The 25,628-nt window shown below is 37.8% G+C and overlaps 1 protein-coding gene across 3 annotated transcripts in view; it reads left to right on the top strand.

Annotated features, from left to right (window-relative positions):
• Positions 1 to 25,628, top strand: part of STXBP5 (syntaxin binding protein 5) — a 101,735-nt gene that overhangs the window by 20,630 nt on the left and 55,477 nt on the right. For all 3 annotated transcript variants that reach the window (XM_088537038.1, XM_088537037.1, XM_088537039.1), the window contains exons 3-6: positions 9,491 to 9,572; positions 10,421 to 10,521; positions 21,228 to 21,362; positions 24,160 to 24,223. In XM_088537038.1, coding sequence (XP_088393164.1) covers positions 9,491 to 9,572; positions 10,421 to 10,521; positions 21,228 to 21,362; positions 24,160 to 24,223 — 382 coding nt within the window. The remainder of the gene's footprint in view (positions 1 to 9,490; positions 9,573 to 10,420; positions 10,522 to 21,227; positions 21,363 to 24,159; positions 24,224 to 25,628) is intronic.

Here is a 25,628-nt window from a genome sequence, read left to right as displayed (position 1 = left end):
AGTTTGTCTGAGATCAAAATAATGCTGTATTTGCATTAAAATTTTGATAAAAATTCTGGCAATGGAACTTTGTCCAAAGGTTATTTGGGAGGGAGAGGCATTTCCATCAGTAATATAGCACAAAATGGTGCAGGAACAACCAGAAGCGTGGGTTTGAGCTTCATCCACAAGTGAAGTGTGGCAGGATTGTATCCAAATGGAGAGCTAATGTCACTATGGAAGAAGAGACCTCACCAAAACCTGTGGTAGAAATTCATACACATGAACGTCTTTAAGTCAACTGGCATTTCAGGTTACTGCCTTTTCCACACCTGGAGCTACTAACACTGTGCCTTAATCATATTTTCAGTTCCATGTACTTTAGTCACTTGCTTTTTATGCTTTATTTCCCCCAGCCGAGAAAAGGTAAAATGGCAAGCGAGTGAAAGTAGATATCTGCAGAGCGATAAATTAAAACAAAGGTGAAGGATGGGGCAAAACCTGCTTTGGGATAAGCGAAGAATTAAACAGGATTAATAGTTAATTTGGAAAATAAGTTCTTTCTGCCAAAAGGAAAGGTGACCTGCAAATGAGAACAACCATCCTTCTGAAAGGAGAGGGAAATATTGGCGGAGTGATGGGAGAGGGTCAGAAGAAAGATGAGTGAGCATAGCTTATATGAGTTGCAGTGATGCTTGGGGTCTTGTTCTGGGACAAAAAGATTTAGAGGATTAATGAGTGGAACTTGTGTGGGACTAGAAGGGAAACCAGACTGACTGCTCCTTGGCTTGGAGGGAGGGCGCTGAAGGGGTGGGCTGAGTTTGAGCCACGTTGGGCTCCAATGACTGTTGATCACAAGTAGTGTCATCTGTCGCTAATATCCTTTATTTGGTGTCTTGCAAATAACTGAAAAAGCCTTGTTTGGCAGGCAAGAGTTAAGGAAAGTGTTTTAAATGCTTCTGTGCTTCTGCAAAATAGGGAGTAAGAGATGTCTAGAGCTTCTAAGGAATTGCTATGCAGTCAAAAAGCAGTGTTGACAGACAGTAATTGATTGGGCTTGGGCCGGCTCAGTCCTTGGAAAACAGTAAATTGTCCTTCTTATATCAATTGTTCCTCATATGCTTTCATAAGTTAAACTAAAGAGGTATATAAAAATTTGCTTAACATCCGGTTTAGCATGTCTTATTTGTTAATGCTACTGTTGGCAATGTCTGTACAAAATATTTGGACTCGGAGAAGAGACACTGTTCTTCCCTGAGCTATTTTTTCAGTACTGTAGAATGGCTTTTAGTCTTGGCCAAGAAACTGTAGGTGTACGAGAAAAAGCCTGATTAATTATTCATGTTGTGATATAGCAAGTGATACCAAAGGATAGTTCAGGTAGGATATTTATAATAACATCTTAAAATTTGACACTAAAATTAAATTGGTATAAATGCATGACAGATGAACGGGACTCGGAAGCCTGCAACAGTATGAAGTTTACCTCTGGATTCTGAGAAAGGTCTTTCAAAATATTCAGTAATTTCCTGATCCTGTTCTTCTATATGTGGTGTTTCTAAAAATCGCAGCAGGTTGGCAGTTGCAGCACATTTCAGTAAATCTCATAGAGTCAGAGGAACTGTTTTGCCAATGTATTTGTAGCAATATCCTTCTCTTTTCCCTCTGCCTTCTGCTCTTTTCCCTGCCTCCCTCCCACACCCCGCAAAAAAGCTCCAGGTCTGTCTCCTCTTCTGCATTGCTAGTGCTGCTCACGCTAGTGCTGAAGTGCAGCTTTTGGGCTCAAGGAGTAGGGGCAGCCTACACGTGAATGGCACGTTTTCTGAGAAAACAAGATGAGTAAAATCCAGGAAAGCCTGTAGCGTTGTTGGTTTTGTTTGAAAACGTTATGTTGTTTAATCTAAATTAACGTTTCTACTTCTTCATTTAACAGCATGTTTTGCTCTCTGTGAATTATGCATATAGAAACTTATTAAGTTCTGTTTCCTGCTTGATTTTAAATCATGGATTTTTAATCTTGTTTGCATTTGTACTACTTAATTACATCTTTTCCTGAAGAAAGATTGCCTCTTACTGGCGCAGCTCTGAGAAAACATCTACCAAACCCAAGCTTCGTAGGAAATCTCACGACACTTTTGATAGCTGCTTGGGGAATGGTGTATTTGTACATATTTTTATAAGTAACTGTGAAGTTTAATGTGAAGCATTTTGACTCCTAGCTACTATCTTTGGCAGACGATAAATCAGATGGAATCGCTATTCTTTGCAAATCAGTTTATACACAATTTAATGATTTTTAAAGTTTTTTGAAGCATAAAACTAGGTCTAATTTAAGACAGAATAGTTATTTTTGCTTTAAAATTGCTACATCTTCCTGTATAGAGGAAAAAGTTGATGAGCTTTAACTTAGATCTGTGTACTTAGTTGTGTCCAAGATATATCTCCTTTTGTTTTCCTGCTTTATTTTTTTTTAAGAGAAAACTGAATTGTTTTGCTTCAGAAGTTTAAAAGAGATGAACACTTCCTTAAAAATGAATAAAAGAAGAAGTGAATGCTCTAGAAAAGATGTCCTGCATTTATGCAGGAAGTAGAAGCTGAGTAATTCTGATTCCAAGTGCTTGTGTAGTCCTTGGTATGGTGGCATTTCTAAAGTTATTGCAGCAAAACAGTAGTAGTTGTTTGCTGTAACGCATTAAGCTGTTAGGACAATTCTAACACTAAGGAGATATTTGAGTACCATGTATGTTAGTTGCTTCCTCCTCTTCCCATGGAAATGGGACAAAGGAAATGAATGTACGTTGCTGTTTTTCCCTCTGAGCAGCCACAAATGTTGACGAGTGTCAGGAGACATAACTGCTGAATTCAGATGGTATCAAATGAGTTGACAACAACACATCACAAATAGTTTTTGAACAAACATAAACAATCTGAACGCAGCTTATTACCCTTCAGTGTAATTTTAAAAATATACTGCTGAATACTCTCTTTCCTAAGAAAAAAATATTTGAAAACTTTATGACTCCTAGTAAATGAGAAAAATGTAATGCATTTGCCAATCTTTTGTTGTGAAATGGTCTTTTAAAATTTATCTCCCTGTCTTCCTCCCACATTTCGCTCTCTTGTTTTCCCTTTTCTCGAGAGAGGAAAAAAACCTCTTGGTATCCTTCAAGGACTGAGATACCAGTCTCCTCCTCCTCCTCCTTTTCTACAGGTCACTTGTGTTTTCATCCTCGTGACTAGTGGAAGGAAGCTGGGTGTAGATCTCTCATTGCCTGGAAATATCTTGCTTTCCTCTTCAGAGAGGCTGGGTTTTATTCTCAAATATAATACATAGCGTGGACTTTTTTCTTTCCAAGTAACCAGGTCAAACTGTATCTAGATATCAGCTAATTCAGCAAGTGCTATATTTGATGTACAGAAGCTGAATCCAGTATATTCCAGCTGTGTGTATCTGACATTTCTCTTCCTTCATCCCATATTTTGTGTTGTTTTTTTCCTCATTTTCCTTACCCGCTAATAAAAAAAAAATGCTGTTACTGGTAATTTTGATATTATTCCTACCTGAAGAACCTAATGTCAGTCTTAAAGCAAATAGTACTCAAGGGGTGAGATGTCGATGTCGGTGCTCCTGCTAGCGAAGCAGGAAGCTGGGCGGCTTCCAGCGGACAGGCTGGCCCTGGAGCCTGCCTCTGTTTTCAGGAAGAAACGTTGCCGGAGTGAGCGTGGTCCGAATTCTGCGGGCGCTTGTCCCGTTTCCATCCCGCTGCCTTTTCCTCTGCCTGCTCCGGGCTGCAGCTTTGCAGCTTCTCGGGAAGCTGCCCAGGCTCCGGCTCAGCCTCCTGCCCCGCACTGCTGGGAGCGCGCCCCGGCCCCGGGCTTGGAAGGCAGAAAGGAAAGCTTTATACTTGATTACTAAAATACTAAAGAAAGCGAAGGCTGCCTTTCAGGGCGGCCCACCAGCAGAAGGCTGCTTTATCAAGTTAGGAAATAGTTCTCCCTTGCTGAATCTTTAGAAGTTAGGGAGTTTTCTCTTAGTCATACCTGTTTTGCATGTTTTAAAAAAGTAAAAGGCCTTTTGCTTTTGGTTTGTTTGTTTTTTGATGATCTTTCTATTTCATGGCACTATGCTGTATTCCACAGCGGGATTAGTTAGTGTTAGTGTGATAGTTTATTTGGGAATTACCAAGAAATAATAATAATAAAGTTGTCCAGGGGTTAATTTGATAACACGTTATCAGCAATGTAAGGATTGAGTAAAACTCAAATGGGTTATTAATGGTGACAAAACCAATGAGCAGAGCTTTCTTCCAGCTCCTGGGGTAGAGGCCTTTTTTGTCATTTCCAAATTCCGTGCAGTATCAAGAGGGTCGTGTGAACACAACCCGGACCAGTCAAGTCCATTTCAGAGGCCAGTGGATAAGAGTGAAGAACTCGCAGCATACGAACCCTGTATGTGCAAGAAGTGCTGTAATTCTGCACAAGAGAGCTTTAATGCTGCTGATAGAAATGTGAAAGTGAGTGCTTCCATTTAGAAGAGTTGCTGGTGTGATACTGATCATTTGTTACATTTTAAGCTGTAATACTGTTTACACAGATAACAGAAGCCTTGGTTCATTCTTCCCTCCTGTTGTCACTTATGTGTAAGAAAATGGATGTGAAATGTTACCAAATATTGTTTTTATACTTCTGCAGATGTAAGTGTAGAAACATGGGAAAGAGTAAAGACCTGCTTAGCTGAGTAGCACAGACAGTGCAGGATGCTACACAGGCTTATGGGTTTAGGAATAAACCCTACAGTCCTGCAGGTGTTCAGAAACAGTAATATGATGACATGTCAAGATTGGTGTGAGGTTTATAAAATCCAGAGAACATTTGGGGAAGTGTTTTTTACCCTATAAGACTTGATGTCAAAGTTTTGTAGGCAGTTAACTGTAGTGCTTCCCAATTTCTTGGCTAGACCTCTTCTGCTAAGTAGCTGTGTCTTTTTATAAGATGGTCTTTACAAAATTATGCGTCTGTTAGAGATCAGGATTTTTGCATGTGCGTGTAATAGTACTGATTTGCTTCAGGTGCAGTTAAGTAAAAGAAAATTGCATGATTTTGAAGCTTTTTTTGGTGCTGCTTTAGTCTGGCTTAGAGGTATAATTAAGTTTTGTAGTATTCCAACCTGCTGTAAATTAAGTATTGAGTTTGCTTTTTAATCTATTGTATTGTATCAAGACTTTGGCAGTGGTAATACCAAACTGAATTAATTTTTACATACCCAGAACAACTGGAAAAAATCTCACCATTGTCGTTTTTCTTCTATTTTATGATAATTCTTGAGACCATATCTCAAGATGGCAAAATAGATGGTGGTTTCACTGCCTAGAATAATAACTCAGTGGCTAATTAAGTAAAGTGGATGATAGTTATATAGCAATGACTATGGTAAAACATGCAAGTGTAATCAAAGAGCCAGATGCTACGGAGGAGCATACGTATGAGTACTGTGCACTGCTACTGCCCTCATGGTTTGTACGTGTTTCGGGTCAGCAAGTGCATCTCTCCGCAACTAAGAATTCTTTCTGAGATCTGTTTCTCTACGTGCAAGGTGTTACACCGATAGCTTTCAAAAGTACTTAGTAATGGATTCAAAAGCTGCTGCAGTTTTATTTATCTTGAAAATCCTAAGCCATCCTAACAGTGGCATATCCGGTATAGGAGGATGGTCTACATCTTGCGTTATCTCATCAAGTCTCTTCATTGCAGCGCGGTTAACAGGAAGATGCAGATATTTGGAGGTGTGGTTTGAAAGGTCGTTGCTTTATCCATGTGTCCCGTGCTCATGACTGATCCATGCTAAGAACTGAATTGGTGGTAGCTGCAGCAACTGTGCCCTATGTCAGATTGGCTAACCACAGGTTAAGAACAACTCTGATATTCCTTAGCTTTTCCTACAATAAGTTTAATTTTTAGAAAGGACTGCTGTTTTTAAGACTTCCATTCATATTTCAGAATAAATACTCATTCTCAAAATGTAATCTTTAAGTGAACATGTGCACTTGAGTTACTACTATGCAGAGGCTATCAATAATTATAATTTGGAAAAGCATTTTTTTGCCAGAATAACTCAAATATCAGAATTGAAATGCCACTCTTTTGCCTGAAAAAAGTGCAAATATCAGAAATTGAAATGCCACTCTTTTGCCTGAAAAAAAACGCAAGCTTAAATTTGAGACTAGTCCAAAACAAATACCTGTTCTGTCAGCTCTTCTTTTGTATGGCTTACACTTCTAGCTTTACAAAAATGAACAGAAGTATGTGAGTATGTTATCTGGGTTTTCTCTCGCCAGAGCTTTTCTGTCTTACCTGATTTTTCTTAAAATCATGTACTGGAAGCAATGGAAGGCCACTGGTTGTAGGGTTAATTTCCTAAGGGCATTGGGGAACAGAAGAAAGATTCACAGCTGCTCCTGAGGAGCTGATAATTCAACCTATTTGTTCATATTGGGAATGGGGGACAAAGTGACTATACTAGGAAGAAATACCCAGCAGTGAAGGAGGAGAAATTGGTCAAATCCCCGGTCTGAGCAGACGGTTTCCTCTAGAGGAGCTCTCGGTCTTCTGCAGAGAATTTGTTCCGTCTCCAAAACACTAACGCTTGGCCTGCCTTGTCACCATTCATTATAATTTTGGCTCCCCGCGCTTGCATCTCCCGCTTCGCGGTGGACGACCCCTGCTCAGCGCGGGGAGCTGCCTGCCCTCGAGCACTCGTACGTGCGCACGCAGAGGCAGGCCGCGCTGCTGCGTGGGGCTCGGGTAGCAACCGGAGCAACCGGCGCAACCGCCGCGCACAGGCCCCTGGCGAGGACACGCAGGCTCCTGGCGAGGACATGCACCATCACCCTCCTCCGGCCGGTGGTCACCGTCACCGGGGACCGCAGCAACCGGCGCGCCACGCGCAGGCCCCTGGCGAGGACACGCACCGGCACCCTCCTCCGGCCCGTGGTCACGCGGGGCGCTGCTTCGGCAAACGCTTCCCACAAACATGGGAGGCAGGCTGAGGTGGGACCTGCTGGATAACTTGGATAACCATGAACGCTATAAAAATAAACTGCATTTTCAGATATGCATGTGAGGCTGTTATTCATTTGTCAAAAAGCAGAAATTTGAACGGAGTGTTTAAAGCTTATGTAGATTTACTCCTAATATTACATATTTATTGATTACTGAAGGGCGTTAGCATAAGGAAATTTACTAGAAAATTTTAAAGGTTTTTTTTTGAAAGTTGTAGTATTTATAATACAGAAGCTGGTATTGACTAGTTACAAAAGTTCTTCCAAATGTATTTGCATCGCAAATACTTGAGGGCATTTTAAGCATGGAATTTGTGATGGTTGGAGTAAGTGGAGGGAATTGTAGATTTCTCTGATTTTTCAGGTCAAACTCCTCTTGTTTTGAGGCAAGATTTTTAAAATTTCAATCCCAAATAAATTGTGAGTGGAAAGGGTGAGCAAGCATTACCTATTGAAGCTGGGAGCTGATGTTCAGGATTTTGGGGAAATTTTCATGCTATATAAAACTGTAGATTCTGTTCTTTTTTTTTTAAAAAAACATATTTGTCAGTTATTTGACAAGTTTTAAAACTCAATTACTGTAAACATCTGATTTTTTTCACATTCAGAAATGCTGTGTGCCCGTTTCTGCATGTAAAAATTAACTCGAGTGAATGCAGAAGCATGAGCAAGGCTGAAGCAAATTGACTTTGAAATTTCTGTTGTTGCTTGTGGGGATTTTTTTTCCTACCTGGTAATTTGTGCAGTCAGTCCATATTTGATGCAAAAGCCAGGCGTTTACATTAAATATATTCTGAGTTTGCGTAGGAAGCTATCATTAGGTGGAAAAAAAAAATCTTTCAGTTTGTTTTTTAATTTTTTTTCCAGAGTTATCCACTGGCAGGCAAATACAGATGATTTCTTTGTACAGGAAACAGGTTGATAAGAATTAAAAAAAAAAAAAAAAAAGGCAGGTGAGGCAAGCTGACTCTCTAAGCCCTTACATGCCAGAACAAAATTAAATTACTAATTCTATACAGAGAAGAAAGCTGGTATTATGATGGATGCTGGATATTTATTCAACCTCTGTTTAGTACATCTCTCATCACTTAGATTCATTAGGTTAGGGGAATAAAGCATTTTAAATTTAGAAGTTAAAATAATGTGTGCTTCAGTGCAGCAACCTTCTAAGACTCTGAGTTCACACAGCAGTTCTACTTGGATTTCATCTCGCCAGTTTAAAGGTTGAGCAGGAGGTGTATGTTTGAGTTTTATTTCGTAAGCTATGTAATGGTCTACACTAGTGTAAGTACTTTTAAAAACCTATTTTTTATTTTTTAGAGGATATTTGTATCCACTTTGGTGTTGGTCAGCAATTTCTCAGGAAAAGAGTTGCAGAAAAAGTGAGATTTCTGCTGTCTCACGACTTCCTGTTACATATTGAGAGAACAAATTGCACATTTTTTTTTTTCCTCCTTGTTTTGCATGTCTCTTTGGAATGGTTTTCCTTCTTCCAGAAAGGGAGTTATCTGTTTAAAACAAGAGGTGTTCAGCGCTCTGGCAAATTATACTTCAGAAATGCAGCTCGTATTATAATGATGAAATACTGACTGGTATAATTCATTTATACTTGTTGCATTTTTTTTTTTGGTCCTGTCTCCTGTCTTTTCTGTTTCTGGAAAATTTCCTTAATTTCATATCAGAAGAAAAACAGGATAACCAAACTTAAACAGAATCCTTGAGACTAATAAATTAATAAAGTATGGAGCGCAGAAAGAATCTGCAGTGTTTCCTGCTCTGTTTTAATATTTGTTACGGGACTACAGAACTGATTTAAGTGTGGGTGGGAAAAGGAGCAAGCTTTTGTTATCTCATAGTTGGTGTGAATCCAGGAAGTCTTGGAACAGAGATCTTGGAAACTTACATTACACATAATTTGCCACTGACTCCTCCATATTTTGGCTACTGTTCTTTTTATCTCTGTCATAGCAGGGTTTTTTTTTTTCCCATGTCTTGCATTATTCTGCTCTTCTTTTATGTATAAGTAGTGTTCAGAAAGAAAAAGAAAGCTCCTTTAGTACTTCAAATATTTATCATTTGATTATGATGTTTTTCGATTAACTTTTTTATACCAATCCTGGTATTTAATGTGACTAAAATAATTGCTTTATTGTCCGCCATTCTGTGTTCTCAGTGATTAAGAATTCTTTTGAAAACTGTGCTGAATTATGCAGTTGTTTTCTTTTTTGCATGGGGCTAAATAAAATTGGTCGTACATCTCCTCTGTGTTACTTTGTAATGTTGATTACAAGATTTTTTTTTTTTTGGTGATCATTTAGATCTATATGTTTAAATATTTAAGTATGTGAGACAGAAGCAGGTTTTTAAATGGTTTGAGCCATTAGTAATCTCTCTAATGTTTTTCTTTTCCTGCAATGTATACAACAAATATTCCTTAATGGTACCAAATTCAGCTTTGGTCGGCCAGGAGTTGAATGCTACTGCCAGCATGACAGTGGAGCAGCAGTCATCCAGCTTCAGTTCCTGATTAATGAGGTAGGTGAAATAGTGTGTGTGCACATTCCATGATTGAGGCAGCCTATACAGTCTGTTTTCCTCAATTTCTCATTAAGGGAACATCAAAATATAGATAACAAAAGTGACTTTTACCATGAGAGGAAAGCAGTAACAACAGTTTTCAGCAAGTTAACTTTATTTATTTATTTATTTATTTATTTATTTATTTATTAATCATACATAATACTTGAGCTTTGACTGTAGAGTACTGTGTAGCTGTAAGCAAGAATTTTTTTCTTTCTTCATCAAGGAAAGTTTATTCATGTCTTTAAACATTGCAAGTAACCCTGGAAGTATTAAGTTAATACTACTTCTGATAGTGATAACAGTTTCAGTGGGTGTTGAGTTTTTATAGAGTTATTCTTCTGAACGTGAGCTCGGTGGAGGCAGCAGGCGTGCGTCTACTGGGCAGTAGAATATAGCACAAAGTTCCTTAATGTGATCCCTCAGTAACCTCCAGTGTGTTTCTTCTGGAGGCCTGACATCTGTGATGTCTTTTCGCTGTGACTGATGGCGGTGCTGTTCAGGGCCGGGTTTGCAGAGGGACTGTCCGATCTGATTTGATAGGGTTGAACCTCACTTACCGTGTCAGTATATAGATGAGTTGCTTGCATAATTTCATCACACACGTGTGTGCATAAGGGAAATGTTGTGCACACGTGCTAACAAGCTTCCCTGCTCCCCTCTTTTCCCCCCTCACCTGCAAGTATAACACTGACCAAAACGGACTGAGCTGATGGACATGATTGCTGGTGTATGTGTAATTTCTGTTATATGTAGTATGAGGGCCATGAAAATAAATTGAATAAAACTTTTATTTCTAATAGGGAGCTCTTGTGAGTGCCTTGGCTGATGATACCTTACACTTGTGGAACTTGCGTCAGAAGAGACCTGCTATACTTCATTCGCTCAAGTTTAACCGAGAACGGTAGGAATCCATGTATTACTACTTCACCCATTACTATGCGCAGGCATAAAATCATGTTTATTAATGCATCCCAATAAATAACTTGTTATTTGAAAGTGAGTTGAGATTGGACTTCAGTTGGAGACTGATAGGATTCCAGATTGCTTGAGAGCAGACACATCAGTGACCTGAACTTAATGACTTCACTGTTGTGTTAATTATTGTGGCTTCACTGAACTTCAGTATTCTGTTTGGAACACAGGGAAGTGTTTGTATGCATCCACAAGACAACAAGAGACCAAGTGCCATTTTTGGATTAGAGGTTACAAGTTGAAACACAGGAAGTTCCATCTTCATATGAGGAAGAACTTCTTTCCTGTGAGGGTGACAGAGCCCTGGAACAGGCTGCCCAGAGAGGTTGTGGAGTCTCCTTCTCTGGAGATCTTCAGAACCCGCCTGGATGTGACCCTGCACCATGTGCTCTGGGTGTCCCTGCTGGAGCAGGGGGGTTGGACCAGATGATCTCTAGAGGTCCCTTCCAACCTCTAGATATTCTGTGTAATATCAACTTTTCATTTTTAAAAAATTTTGCTTCCCTATCAAAATGGAAGTATGCATAAAGTGGAGTAGTTCTTTTGTTTTTTTTGCTGATAAAATTAGATATTGCAATAATGTAACTCTTTGAAATAACTGTTTGAAAACTTGAACTGTGCATGTTGGATAGCAGGATTAGTTTAGAGTGATCTCAAGTTGTGAATGCGGCTGAGGGAGGAATGAGATTCGGTGGAGGAAAACATAGACAAGAATACTTAGCTGCACATGTAGTGGCTTTTTTGCTTCTCATGTTCTGCAGAAAAGGCTATGAAGGATCTGCTAGATGAACACAGATTTCAGAGTGTTGTGATTGTTGAAAAGAGAAGATTATAGACTTAGTGGGATATATTTGTGACTTTTCTTTTGTGAGTTTTTGGGCAGTAACCCTTCTTCTAGCAGATGGGGTAGGTCTCAACAGGAATGAATGCTATGTTCAGTTTTGAATGCTGTGTTCAGCTTCAGAAGGTGAGATGGACTGCCCGGAGAGTTGGGGGAAAGCTAGGAAGAACGTAGAACATCTGTCATCTGTACCTCTGCTGCATAGGGCTCTGAGTAACAGGCAGCAAGAGAGATCTAAAACCCCCCAAATAAAATGTTGCAAAGGTACAAGGAGCTAAAACATGCTACCTGGTAGTTTATGGAGTAGCCTTTTGGTTTCAAAGGCAGGTTTAAAACAAATTTGTCACAACGACCTAGATCCAGGGTATTGGTTTTGGAGGAGGTGGAGAACTTAAGTGACGACTAAATTGCTTTTGGTTCACTGTGCATAAACTGCTATGCACAAAACAGGTAGCTTTGCATGCAGCGCAAAATGTTCAGAAAGTTCCTTTATTACAGTATGAATGAAGAATAGCGAAAGAGTGAAAAAGTGGAATTCACAATATGTAGTTTCAGGAGGATTGGCCAACTATTAGGAGAAAACAGTGATAGATCCAGAATAATTTTACCTCTTTCCTCCTCTTTCTTAGGTGTCTGTGCTCTTACCTCTAGTACCTAGGTAAATGCTGATGTAAAATTTGGATTTGCAACCTGAAACCACTTTCTAAGATAATGGTTACAAGCCCATATTCAACTCCTGCTGCACATAGAAATGGATGCCTAAGGAGGTGGTTCTGATTGTGTGCAAAGCTGCTGAAGTTGGATATAAGACTGGGGCACGTGGTTATCTTTGTTTAAACAGAGGGAACTCTAGACCGTATTTTTTTTCTGTAAATACGGCACTCTCACTAGCAAAACCAGTGGCACGGAGTTGAGTTGCGTGGAGCTGAGTTGAGCTTGTCAGCAAGAGGGAGGTGGGAAAGGCACTTAGGTCACTCATGGCACTTGCAGTGGTCAGAGTGGTTTGCAGCTTTTGGACAGAGTTTACATAGTGTAGTGAAAACGTGCCTCGCTACAATACGTGGTGAGAACACTGTGGCTGTCAAGAACAGGGAAAGCAGAGTTTCTCTGTTGTTTTTGGTCGTGTGCACCATAGGGATTGTTTATATAGGCAAGGTCTATACAGGCAGTAATGAGTTACATTTTAATGTTAAAGCAGGCATTACAATAGCTCCTAGTAATAGTAGTCAGGACACTTCAGAGCCCAAAATGATACATCGGGGTAGCCGTTCATTAACTCATGCTGGGTAAGTGGTACCTGTGCTTTTCAATAGTGGATTTTCTTTGTCTAAATTCATAAAATCCTCAAGTGTGTAATCTAGCTGCGAGGGAATTGTTTTGATATAGTGCTTCACAGCATTCGGAAAAAAGTAATTGGTGGGTAATTCTAAATTGATTATTTTAATAACTAGGTGCTCTTACTGCTGTAATCGTTCCTAGTAAGTGTGAAGTAGATGGGTTTTACCTGGGTCAGACTTATGTCATGTTTTAACTACTAAGGTTACTGCGAAGAGTATTCATGAATAAATCTGAGTCTGTCCATTCACAAGTGCCTAGTTGTTAGATACCTAATTAATTAAGTCTTTTAAAAAATTTATGCTGAGGGATTAGGATTTGCTCATAAGTATAACTTCTCTTAACATGAATTATTAAAATATTAAATACTAAAATTGAGCCTTGTAATCTGTTTTCTAATGATACTTTAATTTGCAAGCTTATACTTTGAAAGCAACTTCAGTATCTTGGAAATTTGTTTGGGTAAAAGCATAAATAAATTAACAAACTGGAAAAAATGTCCTTGGAGAGAAAACAAAGCCAAATATTACTGTGTGACTGTAGGACCTCTCCAGTTAATTCAGTATTTGCTCCAGGAATCTATAGATGCTAGGATTTAAAATTATATGCCTGATTGGGAGCACCTGGAAGTAAGTGCATGGAGGCTGCAGAAGCGGTATTTGTGTCCTGTTTAATAACAGTTGGGTTTAATATATAGGCCAAATATTCTCCAGTTACTGTTTTCCAGTTTCAGCTAAGGTGTAAGAATTAGATCAGAACAATAACAAGTTGTTCGTGGTACATTGCTAACTGAAGCAATTCATCCTAGCCGGATAAAAAATATTTAATTCAAAAATTTCTTTTTAACATTTTTCTTTTTTTTTCTTTTTTCTTTTTCAGTCTGGGTGGGGGTTGATGGCATGATTTTAGCCATCCCTGATTTTAGGCATCTGCAAGAGCCAGTGTTTAACAGTGCCAGTGTTTAACCACACAGACAGAGCCAGTGTTTAACCCAGTGTTTAACAGCATGCAATTTTCAGAATTGATGCGCTTTACCTGTTGATAATGTATTTTGGCTAGTTTTCTTAGGCTGACTTTGAGCCTGTCTCACATAGGAATCAAAAATGGACAGAGCTTTTTTATATAAATGTGCATGTCAGGTGTTAAGCATTTGAAGTTTCCTCTCAAAATTGAATTTAAATATGAAATTGCCTATTAATGAATTTGGAGTGTAGCCTCTGTAGCATATGACTAGAAAGCCTTGTGAATTCTTGCTTTTCTGCTCCTGATTTTTAAAGGCTGGAAGTAATGAGAAAGATGCTTGCTTTTCCTTTTAAAATAATTCTATATGTGTGCTATCCATTACAGACTTTGTTCATAGTAGCGGAAAATGTCTTTTGAGTAAAACATATTTCTTTAAAGGTGAACGCCAGAAGTCTTTGAAGAGGCTACTTTCTGTAGAATCCAGAAACAAGTATCAATAAACTATAAATAAGAATCTGTCAATTTAATAGATTCATAGATGTGGACTGTGTTCTGTAGCAGTGATCTTCAGTGATTTGAAATAAAACTTTGGAACTGGTGGTGGATGAAGCTTTGGTGTATAATAAATCTGTTAGTTTAAAGCACTGGCAGATGTCAGAAGCACAGTACAAAGCAAGCTGGTTTTGCAAGTTTTCTACCCTTTTGTTCCTGTCGCATTTGTGTGGGTTTTGCAGCTGCTCCATGTTCTAGTTATCAGTGAGATTTTGAGGTATTAAACCAGTGTAATGCAAAGCTTGGCCATTGCTCCCCGGCTGGGGGAAGGAAGAGGAGCAGCAGCGGGTAGGGGCCAGGAAAATGCAGGATGGCTTGAGAGGTTGCTCATCCTGACTTACAGCGTGGAATAAAGTGTGTAAAGTGCTAAGTCTGTGCAGAATACAAGTAAGTGTGCGGACTTACTATCCTAGGATTTGTGAATCTGAGGGATTTTTGTAACTAAATGACAGACTGGTTTCTTTGTCATCTACATATGTATATAAATATTCCTACATTATAAAGTTACTGTGTTTTCACATGTAATATAAACCTCATTGAATTTATTTAAACGTAGTAACAAGCGCTTATGTTAGTCTAGATTCACTCTGGAATCAGTATAGTTAACTCTTTTTATTAAAGTAAGTATGGAAAGCCTGCTGTAAGGTGGATAAATTACCTGGCTTTACTGCTTGTGCCCTGCAAGAAACTTCACGCTGTGCTAAGACTTGGAATGTCCTAACACACATCACATGGGGCAAGTGACTCGCACAGAACTGAGTAAGGATGTTCCGAGAAAGGATGAAACGACAACCTAACTTACTTTAAAAAAGAAAAGAAAAAAGAAAAAAACAAAAGAGGGGAGATGAGAATTTCAAATTTAATAGCTTACTTTGCTACAAAGCAGAAGAAAATGGAGAAAAAAACTGTGTTCTGAAGATAAAAATATTAAAAGTATAGATAAATGCCTAAAGTATTTTTAAAACCTTACTCTTCTATATGGATGAAAAATGTGTTTAGTAATCAGAGACTTATCCTGCCTGAGCTGCCTGGGAGTCTCTGATTTGATGTTGAAAGAGGTAGAGGTTACTTACTTTGTGCCTTAGCATAAGGACAAGGACCGGAATCCTAGTATAAAAACAGAGCTGAGTGCTTAGTGTGCAAGTGCTTTGCGTTTCGATCACAGGATGCACCAACAGCAATTTAATTTTTAATGTGTCAACCTGCGTGCTGTTGCACTTAACTTGTTTTCCTCAACGTAAAACCACACAGTTCAGACTTTCAGCTTCAAGTGTTGCTGGTTGCTTCAAGTGTTGTTGGTTTCATCTGCTGCTAATGAACTGCAGCTTCAGCCTTGTTTTTAAAATACAAACTCTTGTCTCCAGTGAGTGGGCAAAGCATCACACTTTCATTCACTTCTATTATAAACAAGTTTTAAAATTTTATTATGACAGTACATCTCCTCATTAAGTACCATAACTTTATATCCCAGGTCATGAACTAGTAGACATTAGTAGACTCCTTTAAGGATAGAGGCTTTTTCCCTTCTTTCTCCACACTGCATTTATAAACTGACCAATTCTGCCACTTTGTGGATAGCAGAAGAACATACAGTTTTGTCTATGAAAGCAGGTGATGATAAATAAGACTTTTTCTTTCCCCATTGCCCTATGTGTTTTACTAGCAGACAGATTACAAATATATATTCAGACTTCTGAGAAATTCACATTTGAAGTCTAAATAGAGAGTATACCAAATATAGATTTAAAATATGACACACAGCTATGATTTGAACACTTTAAAAAACTCTTTTTCTTTTTTAAGATCAAAATAAAACTTGATCTTCTGGTTTGTTTTACTGTCATGCTGTCTTCTGAAATATTTTAGTTATTGGACTTGAAACAATTGTTACTTGTTGATGATCTGCAATGGGTATTTAGAAAGCTTGGTTTTGAATCAAGAAGTCAGTCTGTGTGTGTGTGTGAATATCTGGATTTACCTGTATCAGCAAGGTTCAGACTCTGCTGGAGAACGCTTTCCGGAGGCAGTGCAGGCACCTGGGTTGGCACATGTTGGTGCAGCTTGTGGGACAGCATTGCCTCTCAGTTTGCCTTCTGCTGCCCTTGGCACTGACGTGGAGCTAACATGCCTAGTCTCATTACTCAGAGATTTCAGATTGCAAAGAACCAACTTGCAGAAACTGTCTCCATTACCCGTTTAGCTGTTTTTCTTGCCCACTGGTGTTCATTCAGTGGTAGGATCCACATAAGGGCCAACTGCCCCGTCCCCGGCAGCCTTCAACCTCTAAACCCTGTCTGTCTGATAACAAACCTGTCTCTCATGATGGGCAGAATTAAGTCTTCCTTGTCTGTAGGAAAGCTACATCTGGGACACATGGCCCTTGTTAAATTCTTATGCAGGACTTCCAAGGCTAAACATGCTTAGCTCAAACTTACATATAGGTAGAGCAAACTACCTGGTGGAGGAGCTGGTTGTATCGCATCAGATGACTAGCATGAGCTCATGAACAGGTAGGGCAGTAGCCTTCACTGCTGGAAAGAGATCCTCAACGCCTTAGGGTAGGGGGTCAGTGTTCCTTTAACAGTGTAAAATTGTGTTGGTCTTCAGAGTGGATCACCCACAGCGCGTGTGCGGGGCATCTTTCTGCCAGCATTACAAACAGTGGGGCAGCCCCCTTCTGCTTGTGTGCAGAAGAGCCCTTCTGAGGAGAGGCCAGCTGGAGGTGAAAAGACGTTGCTAAAAAGAAGTGGAATGTACCTCAATAAAGAGATATATAAGCCAAGAACTGGATTAGTAACATTGTACATAATAAAAATACACATACTGCAACAATGTGGGAGCTCTTTACAATTAAGCTTCTTTTGGAAAGATGTCTAAATAGCCCTAATATCACATTGAGAGACGGTTGTGGAGTCCTCTTTTCTTACTTCCCTGGTGCTTCTGCCTCAACGTCATGAGTGAACCTCTGAAATGGCTTTGAAAGGACTTCTCTGCCTGTGGCCCTGCACCTCCACCCTATCCTTTTTCTTCCTGGTATTTTAAGCCAGCTGTAGCCACCAGGTCTGGACATAAACCCCTTGTAGCAACACTGGAAAATCACAGGCAATCCATCCCTCTTTCGAGGTACTATCCTGATGCCGGGTATTGATTTTTGTGTATGTTGAAGACTTGATACATGAGGACATAAGGACTAGTCTTACAAAAATATGTTCAAAACTTTCAGTTCCTGAAGTTTACAAGGCATCTGTCTCATGTATGAAAGACTGAAGAGATTTAGAAGTATGTAGAGGATAATTCCAGTTAACACTGTTGCTTTTGCAAGACAAAGTTGTTTTCTGTGTACATAAAAATGATCTGCAGATGTAATAGAATTAATTACAGACATATAATGGTAGTCTGATGTTCTAGCAATAATTTCAGGATTTCATAAAAACAACACCTGTTATCAGTGCTGGTCATTGATTAATCTTTTTTTTTTTTTTTTTTTTTTTTTGCTATCCTTTGCTAAAGCAGTGGAAACTTATATTTCCATTAAACAGCCCCCTGTTTAATCTTTGAGATTTCACTAATTAAATTTCTCTCAGGAATAATATCGCTCGTTATAATTGCTGTTTTGGTATGGTGTGGAATGATAACAAAGATTTTTCTTAGTTTAGGTTATAAGAAGAGGCATATGCTTTGCAGTTAAGAAAGGAAATCCTTTCAGTATGTTCACATACTGCTTCTTAAAGTCTCTCTTCGTACTGCTAATACTTCCCCATAAGCAATAACACTAATTACATTTTAAGTACAAGAAGAAAAATATTTTTGTGTCAGTGTTGAGATTTTTCTTTTGTCAATATTCTCCACTGCTAGTACACCACTGAGTTTTCTGTGAATAATTTTGCACAAATGTGCAACTTTTCCTTTGCTATTGCTTTGTGAATATGCTTGGAGTGAAGAAGTAAATTGGTACTTAGGGAAAAGTTCGGGTACATTAGAATTTAGAACAACTGTAGCTGTTTGGGCTTTCATAGCAGTATTTCATTTTAGCAGTAATTTTAACATGTATTAAAATCTTGCTGTAGAACTTGAATTTTAAAAAAAATCTTTAAAAAATAATTTTTATAGAAGAAAGATTATTCTTTGAATAGTGATGGGAAAGTAAAATATTTGGAATAAAATACTGTGCGCAATGGTTGCATTATGTTAAAAATTTCACCAGCCTTACGAGAATGTGTTCTTATTTAATGAGGACCTGAAATTTCCTAGGGGACCTTGGAGGTAACCTGGTTAACTTGTTGTGCCATGAGAGAGCTGGCTGCAAAAGCCTTTCTGTGACTTTTCGTTATTGTTATGGAGTGGGTGTTTTGTGTTTTTGTGTGTGTGGTTTGTTTGTTTGTGCGTAGTTTTGGTTTTGTTTTTTGTCAGCATTTGCTGTCCTTGACCAAGTGTGAAACAGGAATGGGGGCTTCCTAAGTCCCAGGCGGAGGAAGGGATAACCTTGTGACTTGCCTGGAGTTTTTGTTTCCTTCCTCCAAAACAAGTTTAAATCCATTTTAATACACAGTCTTGTTCTTAATGGAGTAAGATAGTTTGTTAGGCCACTGATGCAGCTTGCATCTTGACGTGCTCTTATGATTTTACTGTATGTTGATAGCTTATATTGTCACTCACTCCCTATTGCTAATGGGGCTATAAATAGTCCCATATAACATGGTGCAAATGCACATAATGTTTAAGGTGAAGCCTTAATATACTGGAAAGAGAAGGTCAGTATGTGGTCTTCAGTGTTGGAAATGTGCTGTTACTTGAGAACTAGGATAAATGAAGTATCGGAAAAAAGTTACTCTAAGTAGACAAAACGATAATTGAATTTTTGAAAAGCGGCAGGCATGCCTTCTCTGTTTATCAGCAGGCTAAAAGAGAAATAGAACCAGAAAAGGAGGCTACATTTGTGAATGGAATAATGTTTGTCCATTCAAGGTGAAACACGATTCTTTTGACCTGGCTGGTCAGTCAGAAGAGCTTCTGTGGGATTTAACCTGCTCTCAATGATTCTGTTAACCAGTAAATCTGTTAAAGAAATTTTCCAGGATATGTGATGCTCATGCTAAATGTTTTGTGATGATAGAAGCTTGATAAAAGTATGCTTTGAAGGATAAGGATAAGAACTCTGTTCTGTGATTGTGCGTGTGTTTACGTGACAACTCTGAAATGCTTTCAGCCTCTGGTTTCGAGATTTTGTGAAGCTACTGGCTCAACTATAATTTACTCTTTTTGTGTGGAATAATTCACTGCATGCAAACTGTCGACAAAATTAATCTCCCTTGTACAGAGCAGACAGTAAATCGAGTTAAAGTCGCCAAGTTGAGAACTATTCAAGAAAAGGCCTTGGGAGTCCCAAGGGGTCAGTGGTGCTTTCTCCCTGCAAGGGCTGCCCTTTTGCTGTGGCAGTCAAGGTTGCAGCCCTAGTTTATGTTTTTGCCCCACTGTAGATGATGGGAAGTAGTTTCTGTGTCCCCCCCCCCCCCTTTTTTTTTTTTTTTTTTAAGATATCAATGAAAACAAGTTAGTACAGGCTTTCAGCATAAATATTCAAGTACAGCAAATCAAGAAAATTATAAAATACAGAAATTATAGGCTTGATTAAATGGCATTCCCTAAATAGAAAAATGTGAGTGATACAAGCAGTAAAAATGGTATACTTGTGATTCAGTTAGAAATAATTTGGAAAACTTATCTTCTGAAACCTGTAATACACTTTAACTTTTTTTTCAGCCATGTGCAGGATTTGTGCATTGCTGCTGTTACTGCTTCCTTGCTGAAGCTCTGTGTATCTGTGCAGCAGCTAGTGCCAAGGGGCTGAGCTGTTTGGGTTGTGCGCATAAATGATTAACAGGCTCGTGAAGTGATGCATGGATTTGGCAAGAAAAGAGCCCAACAGGAGAGGGAGAAGCACAAGTCTGTAAAGCCACAGATTAGAGCTGGCAGAACAAATTTCCACTGAATAATTTTTTTTACCTTATCACAAAAAAAAAAGATGGTCCAAGGAGTTTCTTTCTTTTTCTTTTCTCCATAAAGGATCTTGTCTAGAGTAAATGGTTTAGTTTTCTATTTTGTAACAAGTTTCTAGGCTTTAGTTTTGAAGATGGTATTTGTGTTCTCCAGGAAGCTCAAATATTTTTAGAACCTGCAATTTCTACAGGGGGGAGATCAATACGTTAGTGATTTTGAGGACAAAGTAAACAGCAATCAGGGCTGAAAAGTTGGTCACCCACACCAAAATTTCTAATACTACTGTTTGGACTAGATCTAAAGCCACAGAACAGTTCTCTGCTGGTGAAAACAGCTGTTAGCTTTTGTTTTTTTTATTCAGATATTCTCTCCTAGAAACAGAAGGAAGAAACAAGCAAGAAATGACAGTGTGATTTAATGTAATATTCCAGACTCATAAATAAAATAATTTTCCAAAATTTAAACTACTTTTTATTAGCTTTTATAGTTTCATAAGCCCTAGGATTGTTTGTAGGTTTGCTTTACTTTGTATGTAAATTTGTACTTCTCATGTTTTAAGTTCTGCCTTTGTCTCCTTACTTGAAAACAGCAGAAGGTTGCTTCTGAAAATCTTTAAAACTTGAAATTAAAATAGATTTGAAAGTGAAATTTATAATTTTTACCATAGGGGTGGCATTAACTTTAAGAAAGAAATTCAGTATGATAGTTTATACTTTTCCAAGGTGATGGTGTGATTTTTTTTTTTAAACAGTTTAGAATACCATTGTTTTCTGTTTCTTATTTAATCTAAGTTTTAGATTGCTTATAACCACACAAGTAGAGAAAGCTAGCAAAAATGGTACATGATAAAAAGAAATGATTATGTTTCTTCCCATTTGCATTTTTAATTTTTTTTTAAGATTTGAATAATAACAGCTTTTATAATTTTTTTTGGCATTCTCTTGCAGGATAATGTTTTGTCATCTGCCTTTCCAAAGCAAATGGCTATACGTGGGCACTGAAAGAGGAAACATTCACATTGTCAATGTGGAGTCATTCACTCTCTCAGGCTATGTCATCATGTGGAATAAAGCCATTGAACTGTGAGTTTAATCAAGTATTGTCTGCTGAGAGGAGGGAACAGCATAGTTTATTAATAAACTTCAGAAATGTCTTTATTACTTAGCATGGCCTCCTTATTAGAGTTTTTAAAAAGATAGCATATAGTCATTTAACGATATTATATAAATAAAGTGTTGATGTTTACCCGTGTGTCTGTTTTTCCCTGTTTTAAAACCATTTTATCATAGTGCCTGCAATAGAGAGAAAAATCATTAACTGTGATAAAATTTTCTATAATTTTCTAATTCTTTGTACACACACACACACACACACACACACATATATATATAATGGCAAAATATGACTTGTAGTGTTAGAGGTAGCTGGGGATTAAAGTCTGGAGGCGGATAGTTTAAGGACAGCATCATTTTTATTTTGCTGTCAATTTTGATTTGACTAAAGGCTGTGATGCTCAAAATTCTGTATAACGTCAGTATATTATCTAGAATACTTAGCTTCAGTAATCCCTATTAGATAAATTCCAGAATATAAAGACATGTGTTGTGACAGAACTAATGTATGCTGAGTATAAGATTACTGATTGTGAATGTACATTTATGTGAGCTTATTTTGCGAACAAAGATTTTCTTTTTACAACTACTGTTGTTTCACCTCTTTTTTTTTAATAGAAGTGGCTATGTAAATACAGCAATCTGTGGTTGAGAACATATATTTGTGTGCTGCTTTTCTTGTATAGCTAAAGAGATATTAGCACTAGTGTTTTGTTTCCAGATGTTAAATTTGTCTTTGAAACATGCATGAAATCCTTCATTTGCCAAAGACTTTTAAAACAAGTGTAGGTTGTCTTCAATAGTCCACCTCCTCAAGAGAAGGAGGACAACATAATACCTCCAACTCTACTGTTTTAATAATGTCCACACTTGGGCAGGACATGTGTAAATTGTTCAAATATTTGAACAAATGTTGAATTTCAGATATCTCAATTATACACAAAAAATGGATGGAGTTCTGAATTATTTAAGGCATTAGGATTGTACATTGTTTAGCCTCTCTTGGTTTTTTAACCTATTTCTGTTTGAACAACTGTTTATATATTCCACCCCCCTCACACACACACAACTGCTTTCAAAACACCTCAAGTCCTGAAAGATAAAAGGCTCACTAATAACTGAAGGAATCAAAGGTGATGTCTTGCAAGACTTGCTTCTTCCAAAATAAAAATAGAATTTTAATCTAACTGCCAGCTTTGAGAGGGTTAGTCTTCTGCAGAGCTGAAGAAGTCTTTCCATTTACCTCAAAAATTTAAAAGCAAAATATGTCAGTCCTGCCAATATTTGCTTTTGCAAGGTAGAATCTTGACCACAGCTTCAGTTTGTATATATGGAATGTATTTTTAAGATGCATGACTATGAAAATATGGTAAGTTTACAGTGTGTGTATAATCAAGGTTTCTGTAACTGTGCAAAATTTGAAATGAGAAAGAGGGACCAGAAACTTGGAGCTTGCTGTCCTGAAAAGGAGCTTGGTAGTAAATTTCCTCTCCTGTATTAGTATGTCCATCGAATAGACTCTGCTGATGAATGATATAATTTCATTTATAGATAACTGCTGAATCACACACCAAAAACCCTATTGATTCATGTGTAATCTTTTGTAACGTATTAACTGCTCGCTTTCTATGTCTTTGCTTAATAAGTGTCCTTTGCCTCTTGAAGCGGACAATCAGTATGAATAAAAATTTATCAAAGCTAATTATAGCTCATAGAGAAAATATGCTGAATATAGGCAGTGCTGTTCAGGGAAGATAGCGATAATTTATTTTTTTAAAAAAAAGTATTTACAGAATGCTACTTTTAACCTTTAACTTAAAGGTTTGGGTTCCATCCAAACTTCCTCCCTTCCTTTTCTTGTTGAAAGTAAAGTATAGTATATGCCAGGCTTCAATGAAGATGAATGAGTGATGTCTGAAAATCTGGAGAATTTGAAAGAGAAAGCTTTACCTTACTTTTCTTGACAGCTTCTTGGTTTGTTTTGTACGCACGTGCAGGCAAGTCCACACACGCATTTTGGCACACAGGTTTGGGGGATTCAATGTAGAAGACTGTTTCTTTTTTGCCATTGGTCACCTGTTTTACACACTGACTGGTCATGGAATTCTTTTTATATTTCTAGTCTAATATTTCTTACTGGTTAAGTCTTACTGGTCCGAAAATGTATTGCATAAATGCCTGTCTGTTACTTTCCCTGTTAAGATAAAGAAACAAGTGGCACAGGCATGTTGACTGAAAGTGGTCAGGAAACACACAGCACTGAAGAAATACTCACATTAATTCTTTTAAAATTTTTCCTCAGCTGTGAATTAATGATTCAGAGGGCATATTGTAGTCGCTTGTCCACAAATGTGCATGTGGGAGAGGAAAGGAAAGAAAATATGTCCCGACTGTGATTTAGCAGTTATCATATTTGGAATTAGTAATAGCATTCATTAAAAAAATCTATGTATACAGAACTGTAATAAGCTGGAAGCTATAGTTCAGCTGTTCGAATCAAACAGTATTTTTTAAAAAAGTGTTGTATGAAACAATTATAATAGTATTTAATAAAATGCTCCTAATTTAGATTAGTCATTGTAGTCTTAATTCCATGTTTCCAGAAAGTTGACTGCTTCATTGTTTATCTATGTTTCTTGATATTTCACTGTGAAATTTAATTTTTGTACTACTTGTAATCATTTAATGAGATTTTTTTGGTTTTGGTGATACAATTTTGGGCAAATTAAAATTTTCTTTTAATTAAGTGGATTTTTTTCCTGTTTAGGTCATCAAAATCTCACCCAGGACCTATTGTCCATATTAGTGACAATCCAATGGATGAAGGAAAGGTAATATGTGTTTTAAGTCCATTAAACCCATTATTTTTCAAGTAAGTCTTTTTTATTTTTTAAAAATGGTTGTAAATTCCACTGCTTCTAAAGGAGGAACTGAGGATGGTGTTGGAAACGAGAAGAAAGGATGGATCAAGGTTTTGGTGTAGAAACACTTTTGTCAGATAAGCCAGGATAAGTTGAATACTTCTTGTAATCAACAACACTTGAAAACAGAGATGAAAGAGCTTAATTGCAAAAATCCTTAAAAACAGAAGCAAGGAAACTAAGGTATTGTCGTAAACATTAAATTAAAAAAGCACACAGTCGCATACCCAAGAAAAATGCCCTATAGAAATACTTGCATGGAAAGTAAATACCATTTATAATGCTCTTGGGCTATTACCGTTTCTCAACTCTTAAATGCTTTGTGGTCACTGAAGTATATTTATGTAGAATACAATGTACTTTTTCTTTTGTTTAGCTAGTTTAAGGCAGCAATTTTGAAGGGATTCAAGGTCTAACTGACACGACGTTATTTAGCAGCCAACATCTAACAGTAATAATAAATCAATTGAAATCTAGCTCGTTTGCAGTACCAATACTTCAGAAAATCCTCGTGTATATTAGACTTGCATTCTCTTTCTTGTGAGCTAAGATTAACAACATGCTCTTTTGTCTTGACAAAACATTTTTCACATTACACATTCCCACAAGACACACATTCTCATGCACTGTGACCCAGCAACCACAAAGAAGGACTTGAGCTGTGACATCAATGTCCCTATGTTCCCCCTGTATTACTACCCTTTGCTATGAGAGCTATATCACAAGGTTTTTGCAAAAAGAATGTGTAACTCTCACCATGAAGTTTTTGTGAATTAAAAGACAAAGGCAAGTTGCATTAAAACAGTAGTATGTTTTCTGTGGATGAGGCCGTTCTTACAGTACTGAGTTGTATATTTTTATAGAGAAGGGACCTTCTGCTCGGCAGCATTATTTGGTGCTTTTTCCCAGCTGACTGGACAATGCCCCCCTGCCACTTGATTTCTCCCTGTATGCTGGGAGAGGATAGTTAGTGGCTTCCAGGCGACCCTCAAAAGTCTGCATTAAGAAAAAAAACACTTCAATTTGTGCTGGAGTCTTTTCTGTATTTTCCAAGTGTCTTATTCCACAGAAAACCATGCATGTTATAGAATCATTTATGAATGGTCATGTACTGTGATTCTCTTTAATTCATTCCCTACTTCAGTCATGGTTGCAGAACTGAGTCTGTGCTTCAGGTATCACACTTTTTCTATTACTCTTAGGGTGGTTTCATATAACTCATCCATTCTTTTGAAGAATCTTCAGATTTTTTAACTTGGATGCTTTTTATAGTTGTTTTGAAAATCTCACTGATTTCCTGCAATTTTTGTCTAGG

Source organism: Tinamus guttatus, unplaced genomic scaffold (assembly GCF_059628265.1).
Source record: "Tinamus guttatus ecotype Peru unplaced genomic scaffold, ASM5962826v1 Tinamus_guttatus_pri_ptg000716l, whole genome shotgun sequence".
NCBI classification, from domain to species: Eukaryota; Metazoa; Chordata; class Aves; order Tinamiformes; family Tinamidae; genus Tinamus; species Tinamus guttatus.
This window is presented reverse-complemented; position numbering and strand designations above follow the sequence as displayed.